Genomic DNA, 13,097 nt, shown 5'->3' on the forward strand with positions numbered 1-13,097 from the left:
ATGAATACAGGGGAAATACACTAATTTCACTGTGGTATGGTGTGACAGCTTACGCTTTACATACTTGCTGCTGCTTTAAGTGTGTTATTTTATCAAACCAAATCTTCAACACAATATAACCTTAAGATAATTCCCACCTCCTCACTACTTGCTCCTTTCCCAAATAATGCTGTGCCATCCCTTCAGATGTGCCAGCTGAGTTACCATATAACCATGGCTAAACCATATCACCAAAACAATCCAACTTGGAGGAGAAGAAAAGACAAAGAAGACAAAAAGCCAGCTGAACCTTCCAAACCAGCACAGAACAGCTGTCTAACCTACATAGAGACTATAGCTTTCCATGATGTGAAGACAAGCACAAGCAGAAGACAAGTAGTGGGAATACCTTAGTTAATGGTTTGGGCATTTATGGCACAGCATGGATTTGAATATGAAGAAACCTGGGGGAAGTAGCATGGAGCATTTGAAGACCATGAAAGAAGGCAAAGATAGATATGCTAATGAAAAAGCTGTGTAAAGGACACTTCATATGTGTGACTGACTGTATGGCCCTTTTTCACACTTTGGAGATAGCGGAGTGAGGTAAACCGAGATTGCAAAGGGTGACACAAGTCAATGAAATAAAAAGGCTTCAGTAAAAAATAGGCAAAGCTTTTTTTAAAGTTCCACTTTTTTTTCCAGTTTTCTTTACTTTAGGATATGGTAAATGCATCATGTGAAGACATCATTGTCATTACAGTAGTAACTGAAAACTGTGAAGGCAGCTCACAGAAGATGCCCTACTTGTGTTAATGGTACCTATTTCAGTCACTAACTAGAGTGAGCAGCAGATCTTCCCAATTAAGAAAATGTTTAAATATTTATACACATAAATATGCATGTATAAATGCAGATATTTATACATTCCTCCTCTTCTCTGGTCTTGGGCGTTATCTCTCTCCTACGCTACATAGTCTTATTTCTAACAAAAACAAACTAAAAATTTGTTCCAGGTTAACTTTGAAAACAAGCAGTTTCTTATCCCTCTGGGCCCTGAATTGCAAAATCATCATGAAGAAAACCGTATCGGCCATAGATTTAACTCCTTCCTAAGTAGTCCACTTTTATAACATTTCCATTTGGACACTCAATAATTTATTTGCATTTTATTAACAAGAGATTACCTTATCAATGGCTGATGCAGAGCAACCAAAGAAGCATGGACTATAACCGATACGACAGAAAGGTGGAAGTAATCAAACATAACATTGACATAATGATGAAGGCCCCGATGTAAGTTAAAGTGCAACTTTAAAGTTCGGCTACTAATTGGCTGTAGTGTGCTCAGGTCATCTGGTCTAAAAAGAAGTTAAAACAAAACAACATACAATTAGAACAATGATATTTAAAGTGCAAGTTATTACAAACTGACGCAGATTGCAATTTAGCATAGGTCTATACTTTGGAATGCAATGACAGTTCCCCCGGGGAAAAAAAAAACACAACACCCATTAAAAAAAATCAGAATGAGACACACCAGTTATGGAATATTAGACTTCAGTGCTGAATTTCTTTTTTACCCTCATGTATGTCTAATATGAACACGCTATGTCTATATATATTACAAATTTAATCAGTTTAAAAAGTTAACACATACTGTTGCTTTAATAAAATCTGTAAATATTTAAACTTACGAATAGTCTGTATCCGTGAAGTGTAGATCTAATGTTAGCAGAAAATTCATTTCATTAAGAGACTCCTCAATCTAAAAAGAAATTGTAGAGGCATGAAATCTTTTCAGGTCTTTTATTTATACTAATCCAAATTGTACATAACAAAGAGTTATCTGAATATAGTAAAGTTGAGTGGCAGATTACCTTCCTCTCATCTAACAGCATTTTAATTTTGAAAATCATCACGTCATTCACAGAAACTTCCTCATTTTTGTAAAGAATCTGAAATGTTTTACTGCAAACTATGTTGTCATGGATTGAAGCAGGAAAGGCAAGATCTGTACCTGAAAAGAGAAGCAAGTATTAATACAGTTGGCCTAGAATCTGGAAACCCCAGAGCAGTTAGTCAGTGCAACTATCATTCCTATCAGTTTCATGACCACTATTAAACTGTAACACCAACAATACCAGCAGTTTCCATTTCAGTCAGCAACTGCTGGAGTTTGATGGAGTGCATTTTGTTTCAAAGAAATACTGTATCAATATTTTTAATGTGACTTGCTTTTAATGTAAATTCTAGACTGAAGAATTTCTGCTTTGTTCCAAAGTGGAGGCAGACATTCTAGGCATCGAAAATTCTAATAAAAATCCTGAGATCTGTCTTGTTTCATCCAGTATTCATGCTGAATTGCAAGGTTTAACCACACTGAGAACTCTTAATTACCTACAGATGAGACAAAGAGGTTAAATGACATATACCATTCCACTGAATTAATCAAGAACAGAGGTGGTTTGTTCTTTCCTTCCAGATCTTTGCATACTCCTCTTGCCAGACCAGTTCCAAGTGTATACCCTGAACCTTACACTTCTCATTCGACACTTCTGCTTTCAATCCAGAGGCTGCTCATCAAAAAGAGTTCAGAAAAGTGTGATAAATGGTTGGGGAATCCTTTGCCAAAAAAAGGTAGAAGAAATGAGAAAGGGAATGGTTTAAAACAGTTACTGAGGAAGTATTTAGCATAATAGCATCGGGTTATCACCGAGGAAATGCGATGATGGGCACTATCCTGTGAAACAACACATAAAAGAAGATAGAACTTGGAAGAACAAAAGTAACAAAAATCCCAACACTTTCCTACAACTCCTCTACAAGCAGGCTTAATAACACTAACCTCTTCCAAAACATAAGGTCTTAAAAATTGTATAAATGGGGGTCCCAAACATTTTTAAAATTCTTTTGATTCTTCTTAATAAATCGCTTCAAAGGAATCCACAAAAAAAAAATAATCTGCAAAGATTTGGGGTCTACAAGCCTCTGACTGAGAATCCCTGCACCTGGCAAATATTCCCACTCTACAATCTTCCTAACATCTGAGTTCAACTTCCCTTCAGAAACTAGAAACAAGTAAAAATACCAGGGTTTGCTGAAGTGCTTTCATATGTATCATCAAGTTAGATGTCTTGGACAAAATGCTTACAAAGGCTGAAGCACTGAAGACTAATTCCCCCATATATAATGCCACTTTCAGTTTATATCCATCAGTGTCATCTATTACAGGTGAAGGGCAGAGCGGGTATGGTTTCACGTAACACGTAATCTGATATGACCACACAGCATCAGCAAAAGGAATCTCCCACTCTAGTCTGATACAAAAGAAGTAACGGAGACACATGGCTGAGGTCCCACTTCCTGTGCAGCGTCCAGCTCTGAGTTACAGCCCTCGGTTCTGCTGACTTCAGTGTAACATGAAACGGCACCCTCAGAAGTGAGACACAGGAGTCAAAGAGGAAAAGCTGATGCCAGGAATAGGCTGAGCCACATCTATGCAGGGAGCAAGGCCTCACAAACGTGAGGTCAACAAGACAGAATTACTACTTTTTAAGTCAACTATGCACTGACTGGCCAAGACTATTTCTAGGCTTCTATCCACACAAAAAGCCACCTCAGCTATGGAGGGGAAAAAAAAGTGGGGAATTAATTTATTCTTGCATCATAAAAATGGACACCTCATTCTTAACGTGCTTTTTATTTTCCTCTTTTTTTTCCCTGGAAACCAGCCATGAGTTTCTGATAGAAAGAGGAATTCAGAACAGCCTCAAATTTGAAACAACCTCATACAGGCTAGAATTATGTACATTTTTCTTTTAACTTTCTAGAGCATGACCACATCTCCCTTCAAGCTACAAGAATGCCAGGACACCTTCGCAAGGTTGGAGCTAAAGCAAATGGCTTGCCATATCACATGTGTAACAACATTCATCCTGGTCCCGAGCAACTCTAGTGAACCAGTGAAGTATGTGGGAGATAGATATGGAAGAAAATTATCATGGGACCTCATGAAGAGCTGGGAAGGGCAGGCAAGGGGTGGAAGGAGATGCAAAGGAACAAGAAGAAGGAAAAACTGAGACTGTGTATTGGACTTGGGGAAATAAAAACAAGAGACAGATCAAACAGTCTGTGGGAAAGCGAAAAACAGCTAAGGTAAGGAAACTGCAGGTGACTTCTGCAGAAGCTAGGGAGAGCTAGAAGCAGGCAAAATGACTCAGGCTCGAGTGGAAAAACCACGACACTCTCAAAGGGAATAGGATTTAGAACAGGTAAGTATGAGGAAAACAGACACAGGACATCATTCTCAAGAGTGAGAGCTGTGGGCTCCTGTCCAGCCTCCTCTGGTCAACACAGAACAGACACTTTCAGATGGTGGGTCAACCCTCTTAGTGCTAGTCCACAGATAGCATAACAGCAGCTACTTTCTACAAATAACATCTGTCTCAGTAACTGGCATTAGCTATTCCACCACCTTGAGCAGGAGTTAGAGTTAGAGCTACAGCATCCAGCTCTGCTAAATTAAGCAAGCAGCTGAAATGAATGGAAGGCAGAGGTCTTCAGCAAGACCAAGCATGATCATATCCACAAGAAGGATAAACTAACGCCCTGTCATTGACCAGTTTGTACCCTTTTCTCTGCTTTGTTGTGGCACAAACATTATCAGCAGCTACCTCATAAATCAAACTGAGACTGATCTAAAAACTACTCCAGGTTTTGGGTTTGTTTTTTTGGTGAAACAGCTGCTTGTCAGCTGAATGAGTTCCCCAGCTGAGTTCCCAGGCCAAATCAGACACTTGTGTCCACAGAGCACACAGCAATATGAAGGTAAGAAGGAGTGGCTGGGGGAATCACGGGCTTAGATTTTGACAGCACTGCTGATCTAAACTCACATCAAATTGCAGTCTTAGTATCTACATCCTTTATGCCTAGTAATGAGACACAAAGGAGCTAACACAGGTCACAATTTACTAACAAGACTGCAGCTTTCTGAAAAAATTACTGAAGACCATTCCAAAATATATCATGAAATGGAAAAACTTTTTTTCTCAGTGATATTAAACATACCATTAAGTGAGACTATTTAAAAAGTATTGTTTATTAAAGGATCAGTTTAGCAGAGCTGAATTCCCTAAACCACACTAAACTTTGCCTTTGAAGTAGAATAATCTTGGTTCATAAGATTTATTTATTTCACACAAATCCAAGAAATATTCAGGAAGCATGTCTCAAATTCAGTACCTATGTTGTTGCTGCACTCAGAGTTACTTCTAAAATAGCCTCAAAAATTCAGGTTTCAGTAATCTCGTATCACATTTTCTCAGACCGTCGTAGGGTTTTCTTCCTTGCAATTCCAAGAGTTCCACCTGACATTTGAAAACTTAATTAATTTTTTGCTTTTCACATTTTTACAGCATGCTGATGTGTGGGCCTCACAGAATTAGAACAGCACTAAGAGGTCTCTCCAGGTTCAGTTTGCCTGGACATAAGTGTGTGCCAGGTTAAAAAAAAAAAAGAAGAAAAGATGAGGGAGTGGGTAATTCTGTTCAGGAAGTTAGATCAATTTTCAACTTTGCCACCAGACAGCAAGACTGAAAAGTTTGACAACAGCAAGACTGGAGCCTTTCAGAGTATTCTTTTTGGTAAAAGATGGGCTTAGCCATCTGTAGAAGAGTCTGTATCTTAAGTTCTCTACTACTTTGAGGATCTCCGCTTAAATGAGATCTGCCCTTGGTCACCTTAGTCTGAATCATGGAGAAGACAGAGGATCAGTGGAAAAAACAGAAGACACTAATATAAAGGAATCACCCTGTTTTGCTACAAGCAAAGGGAATTAACAGAGGAAAAAACAGTAACACAAATTCTGTAATCAACTTATAAGCCTCATTGCTAAGAACAAGCTAGTTTTTCAGTAGGTTATCATGAAACAACTTACATTTTTACTGTGTTAATAACAAAATTAAAAACACTTTTATATTAGTTATAGCAATGTAAGACAAAAAGCATGTTCCTTAATTAGCAAGGCAAGATAATGACCTCATTTACTACAAGTTTTTCCACTTACCAGTTGCATGTAACAAGCTAGCTTCTAATTTGTGTGGTATTCTTGGAGGAATTTTCATAGATGCACGAATCTGGTAAAAGCTAAAGCAAAAGACAGTAAATTGCAACACATGCGGTACAGTACACCTCATTTACCATATGCAGATACACAACAACAAGGGCAGGAACGGAGAGTGAGAAGGAGGAACAGGGCAAGGAAGTCTTAGTTTGAGTCTCCATCCTGTTGGGTTTTTTTTCCTTAAACATTAACCAGAGCGGCAGCCAAACACATGAATAAAAGAAGGACGCCTCAACACAGGACTAATCTTTCCACACCCCACCGTGTTGGGGCAAACATTTATGGAGATACACAGTAAGCTAAACTGGAGAAGTAATATGAACGAAAAATCAGGACTGGCAGCTATACTACAACCATCTCAGAAGGATCTACCAGGCAGCACATCTACAGGACTGCTACAGCCAGTTCTGCCACTGAAGGAGCTATTTGCGAAACTGCAACATGCCCCAGGATCCCCAGAAAACACACCGCTTACCAGACACTCTCTACATTGCTTCTGGCCACCAGATATTAAGTGCAAATAAAGGGTCACACTAGGCAAAATATGACAGTACTAGCAGTGTTAAGACATAGTACTACTGCCTTTATGCTATTAAAGGCAGGAACTGCAGGCTTAAACCCTAAAATAAAAAAAAAAACTGCTACACAAGCCTTTGTTTTCTGGGTCTCTGCCTCCATCTTTAAACAGTTTTTAATCCTGTTCAGCTCCATACTGCTTCCAACTTTTTCATCTGTGAAATCCGTAACTGGCACCCATACTGATTTTATGGAAGTCTTTACATGACACAAGCACCCATAAATACACTTAGATGATGCATTCTCTCCATCTCATCCCATCTTAGATAATTTATTTTTGTCTGAAGGGGTTAGCTTCATCTCCTCAGTAAGCTAACATGACCTACCACACAGCCCCACAAACACTAACACTAATGAAAGACAGGGAGCAAGAACATTCACAAGCAGAGAGCAGGAAGACAAAAATGCATTTTAGGCAGAAGTAAGGTTTTAAATGCCCTTATGAGTATGTGATTTACTCTTTGTATTCCACTCACAGCGTACATGCACTCACAATCTTACGGCTCATTTTCATCACCGCCACTATCCAAATCCACACTAATCTATTGTGTTCTTGTTTTGGCTTCTCACACTTCAACTAAAGTTGACCATCCAGAACTTTGCCAGCCACTGATGCAACTGTGTACTAGCCTAACAGTCAACCAATAAAAAAATTATTCATTTAATACTTCCACAAAATTAAAAAGTCAACTTTAGTCTGGTCAAAACTGTATGTCAAAGAATGCTTTATAACAGAAGATACTTAATGAGTGAGTGATATTGCTAGAGGTAAGAGATGACAGCAAAATTATTCCTACCTTTAAAAAAATAAAACTTATGCTATTGCAAACTGAAAATTAAATATTTTGTTTTTAGAAACCCACAGGTCAAACATGATTCCATATACATTTCTTAACTGATTCATAAACAGTAAATTAGTTCATTTTGTATTGGATTAAAAAAAATTATAATATATGTTATATATATGTGTATATATACATATGTATATGTGTGTGTGTGTATATATATATATATATAAAAATATATATGTTGTCTTCTCCAAGAGTGAAAGGAATTGAGGAGATTAAGAGTGCCCTCACAATATTAATCCGGGGGGTGCAATCTAGCACACTGATGGACTGACTCCTTTTCCCTGGGTCAAATGTGACTTCCATCAGTTACTCACTTCACCTATACTGATGACACATGATACATTATAATGCTTAAGAGCCTCAGCAAGGAGATACTTTCCACCAGCCCCAGATTCACAGTGTCACTTCTGGATCCACAGTAAACATTTCTCAGGAGCCTGACACTCTACCACTAGAAGCTGGATCTTCCCATGGCCCAAATGAATAGCCCATCATGGCAGAGCATACTGCTTCAGGTATCAAGAAAAGAATGTGGTATTGTTGGCATGGTTTGTATTACGTCTCAGTAGTTAAGAGACATGCCAGATAGTTTACTTCATCTCACCCTAACCCTCTACCAAACTGAGTCGTTTTATTAGACTTTAAAATATCCAAAATTTGCATCGTTCTCAGTTCATGTTTAGAACAACATGACAGCTCTACAGAGCATAAATTTAACTAAGGCTTAACAACTTCATTGAATGTGAACAGAGCAATGAATTAGGACTGTAACAAGGTAAAATGAGAGACAAAGGCAGAATAAAACCTGTGCACCGAACAGAAAAAAAGGTGCAATGAGATATTCATATTACTTAATGCATTAAGACTTGTTTGCCCTAAAGATGCTGTTAAGTGACTGTTTACAATCTGGGCCTCAAAGAAAGCAATCAATAGAATTGTTCATGCTTAGAATGTCATTTGTGAAACCGAAAGGCTGTTAGGACATCCTTCCTTTTCCTATTATTACTTGCTAGCAATTAATCAAAAGCAGATTATTCTACTCTTTATCCAGTAAACACTTTACCTGCCTGATATATTTTAATTTGGGTTAATGGGGAGAAGAAGGTATATTGTTTGCGTGCTTGAGACAGGTGGCTGTGATTTTCAGCAGATTTATACTTTAAGCAGTTTATAACATAAAACATTCACCTGTTAATCTGAATAATAAAATCCTGTAGGTGTTCAGCTCAGGGCAAATTTGTAATCATTAATTCAAAATTGTGTGCCTAGATACTTGAAACAATTATTTAAATGCATCAAGATATTTAAATAAGAAAAACAACCTCCTACACAGTATTTACCCAAATTATTCACTGCCATTCATCTTTAAATGCCATATATATTAAGGACCTATCTGCAAATGAAGAGCTATGATACTGAAACAGGGTACTTTATTCACAAAGGAATTACATTTGTAATACATAAAGTAAGGAAATGCTTTCTAAAGTTAAGATATACACTCCTCCTTTGACAGCAAATTTTCAAAGACATTTCAAAAAAATGCATCAAGCCTCTTCACTCTCTTGCCCTCAAGCCCTGCCTTCCTCATCTTCCTTCCATTTCCAGTTCAACTCATTAATAAATTTGTCTTGTGATGCTTCCTTTCCTATTTAAAAAACCCAAAACAAAACCAAGTCAATTTCAACTATTTCCCATCTGTACCATAAACACTCCTTGGTTCTCATAAACACACCAACTAGTTCTCATAAACACACCAACTGAAGCATAAACCTCATCTAGGTTTGGGTTTGGAGGCTTGGGCCTCTACGTAACAATTCAGTATCAAGGATTTGTCACATTCAATTATCCCAAATATCCTTAAAATATTCTGTAAATAGGATCTGAACACAATCAAGTCTCCATTAGTTTACATAATGAGAGAATGAAGGTACCCAGGGTAGTGGAAAACCCCAGACAATAACAACGCTACAGAATGCACCACCGATGGTATAGCAAATGCGTCCAACTAGATGAAGTAGCTTGGGTCTACCAAAGCTTTCAAACCCCAGGCCAGCATCTTCCGAGAGGTGGCATATGCAGACCTCATGAGGCAGTTGCAGGCTTAGTACTACAACTTTTCAGTGGGTATAACATTTTGGGTCCATCAGTGTGCCTGTACTAAAATGCCTCCCTGAGGCCCACGGGAACAGAGAACGTGGCAGAGACATTTCAGCGGCATGGCCTGTGCTAAAGCAAAGTCAGGAAGATTCACATGCCTGACCTCGGTCCAGTGCATTTTCTCTGACACACAGCTGTAGTCCCAGAAACGTGACAGAGGAATACTTGAACTGTCCCTGCACCAGTTTGGTTCCTTCTCAAATCCTGACTCTGACGGCAACCTGGAAAAATGCCTTACTGATTGATAACAGAGACAAGGGCTCTGTGTTCAAGATTTATCTAAAACTGTTTTTCAGAGCAAAAAATATTAACAAAAGAAAAAAGATCAAGCTTTGCAATTAGCATTAAGATTCCAGAAAAGTGCTGGGGTTCTTAAAGCTTAGACTCATAGTGACTTTTTTTGTGAAAATTTTTGAAGAATACTTTGAAAAACTGTGTTATAACTTGTCCCTTAACCTCTCTTTTGACTACATTCAATAAGGAAAACACCATTTTCAGATTATTAAGGGTTGCAGTTTTCAGATAACAAAGAAGTCAGAAATATTTTTACAAAGATGCATTAAAGCTACTCTTCCTATTTTGAGGAAAAGAATCAATGGTATTCAGGAAGGTGGTATACTGTAAGAACACACATCAATACCCCATGAAAACAGTAGCATACATGAGTGTAAGGACCTTTTGCTACCTTTTGCTGAATTAACTGAAGCAGGATAGCTGAATATTTTACTAAACAGAGAATAAAACAGAAGTATCACCAAGAACTGTAACTTACAATATGATGCAAATATGCACTAAAAAATGGATGAGAAGCAAGGACCTGATATGCAGTAGTTCCTAAATGACCCTGATAGATTATTCCATGATGTTTGGAACCACCACCTGATAATTCAGCAAGATGCGTTTGGATCATCTTTGATCATACAGCTACAGTTTGGCATTTTAAAAGTCTAGGCTACAACAGCAGCTAATGAAGTAGTCTGAATATGAGTCACTGCAGTACAGGCAGCGCAGGGAACAGATCTGGGATGAACAGCAGACTGACAGTTGGATGAAGGTCTGACACCACACAAAGAAAAGATTTTGAGTGAGTCTTTAGCACCATTTTGTGAAGACAATGAGGAGGTTACAACTGCTTGAAGTTCATGTTCCTGATGTAAGAGTGATTTGAAGGACATTCTCCAGAGCAAACTGAGACCTAAAGATACTTAAGCACTGGAACAAATTGTCCAGAGAAGCTGTGGAATCTCCACCATGAAGGCTTTCAAGACCTGCGGGGACAGAGCTCCAAGGAACATGGTTTGGATCAAGTGCTTTCAGCAGAAGGGTGGACTATATGACATGCTACTATCCCTTCCACCCTGAATCAGTCTATGATCCCAGAGGCTAAAGGAAACCTACACACATGGTTCAGCAGTTTACAACATGGTGACCAAAAGGCAACACAGCGAAGTGTGTATGGTTGGGAGCTGGTACACAAACCAAGTTGGACCAGACAGCTGTGAATAGAGCATATTCCAGCTCCTGACTTTCCCGAGTCTAAACTCAGGAAAACATTCCTGCGTGTACACAAGCAAGATACTTCCCAGCAGCTGATCTGGTTGCTTCTCTGAAAGGCAGCATCTTCCAGTTCCTATTAAATTTCCAGTGTCATAGACCTGAGGAAAAGAAAAGACAATCTGCAACACTACCTCTTAAAATTTGCCAACCTCTCCTTCTCTAAATGTTTCCAGCATTTACCTTTACTTATCTTGGCTACAGCCATCAGCTTGAGGATGACCACCAGACCTCTTGTTCTGGCTGCACTGCTGAAAAGATTTGTCCCGAAACAGTTCCACATCCATCCCCCAAGAGGTACCTCTGCACCTGCTTCACAATATGTGAATTAGCCTAAATATTTGAGATGTTTAGCGAGACAGCATACACAAGCAAAGCCAAAGTCACCAATGGAGAGCTTGTAAATAGCCCAGATTTCTGCCAACTGCAGCCTATGCAGTTTTTCCCTTCAGTAAAAAAAATGCACATACTTGCTGATGTCCATTTATCTCATTTGGTCTCAGTATCATCATATGCAAATCCATAACCACACTATTAAAAGGTTCAAGGATATGTGGAGCTTAGTGTCCTTACTAAAGGCCTTGTAGGAAAAGGTCTTCTGAAAAAGGTGCTTGGAATTACAGCTCTCCTGTAGGCAGGAGACCTCTATTGTCCATCCTGGAAATGATTTAATCTTTCATACATCCAGCTGCACTAAAATCTTCAAGATTCAAAATTTGACATGTGCCAAAAAACGCTTTCCCACACAGGAAAATTGACAGGTTTCTTTTTTCACTGGGATCATCATTTAGGTGGGTAAAAGTAATTTTTTTTCCATCACATTTGTTGAAAAACATCATTTATAATCTGAACAAGAAGCAGATTTAGCAATAACCAGAATGTATCTTGTTACCAACCAGAAAGGAAATGTAGGAAGTAATGGTTATTTGACTTTTTAATGCTCTCACATGGAACCACAGGCAGTAATGTGTGCTAATACAGTCATAAAGAACAACCATTATTAAAAAAAAAAAACAACTAATCTCATGCATAAAAGAAGTGCATGTGCTTTTACAGAGATAGCTGCATGAGCATTTACTTTAAAAACCACTTGCTTCATCAGCTAAAGTACATTCCAATGGAAACATATGTCCTGAAAAAGCTTCATAATACAATTCATGAGAGTGAGGTGAAACTTTTTTGCAGTTCCTCTTGCCAGGCAGAGGAAAGGCAGGAGCATGACTCCTCTTCAAGGAAGAGTCCTTTCCACTTCCATGAATCCCAGGGTGCTCACTGCACACTTAAATGTGTTCAGTCACATTAACAAGAGCAAGCATTGAACACCATAGACTGCAAAATTCACATGCACATTGGGTCACCTGCAGGGCAGCTTCTAAATTTATCAGTTCATCAAACGAAGGAACAGATGTGACCCTGCATATGCAAAACCTCAGGAGAGCTCTTGGGATCTACTGAATGCAAGGCCCTGTTGAAAACACACTCTCCACTGCAGACTACCACTAAGACTTCTCCTTTTTCCAAGGTGAGAGAGCAGTGGCTCAGGCAAGCATGCTTTATTTGGTGCACAGGGAAATGAAGCTGGGGATGCAGCACTATGAAACGTGGCACTGAAACGAGGAACTGTGAGAAAAATAGACAGGAGTCTCCTGAGGGACAGGCAGCTCTGGGGACAGCAATGTTGTTGTAATGGCTGCGTCAGGCTGGCCCTGGCAGAGCTGTGTCTTCTACAGATCACACCTCTTCCCACAGAAGCAAACCCACATCAACAAACTCCTGCTGTAGTGAGGGGTTGAGTCAGCAAAATATTGAACAAATCCAACAACGAGAGAGAACATTCTTTTACTTCTGTTCAACAT

At 38.9% G+C, this 13,097-nt stretch overlaps 1 protein-coding gene across 7 annotated transcripts in view; it reads right to left on the reverse strand.

The window, feature by feature from the left end:
- FAM135A (family with sequence similarity 135 member A) overlaps positions 1-13,097 on the reverse strand; it is a 90,065-nt gene that overhangs the window by 43,903 nt on the left and 33,065 nt on the right. For all 7 annotated transcript variants that reach the window (XM_064447832.1, XM_064447830.1, XM_064447828.1 and 4 more), the window contains 4 exons: positions 6,047-6,126; positions 1,860-1,999; positions 1,677-1,747; positions 1,167-1,340 (listed from right to left, as the gene is read on the reverse strand). In XM_064447832.1, coding sequence (XP_064303902.1) covers positions 1,167-1,340; positions 1,677-1,747; positions 1,860-1,999; positions 6,047-6,104 — 443 coding nt within the window. In that variant the 5' untranslated portion in view covers positions 6,105-6,126. The remainder of the gene's footprint in view (positions 1-1,166; positions 1,341-1,676; positions 1,748-1,859; positions 2,000-6,046; positions 6,127-13,097) is intronic.

This window comes from Phalacrocorax carbo, chromosome 3, assembly GCF_963921805.1.
Source record: "Phalacrocorax carbo chromosome 3, bPhaCar2.1, whole genome shotgun sequence".
In the NCBI taxonomy this organism is placed as follows: domain Eukaryota; kingdom Metazoa; phylum Chordata; class Aves; order Suliformes; family Phalacrocoracidae; genus Phalacrocorax; species Phalacrocorax carbo.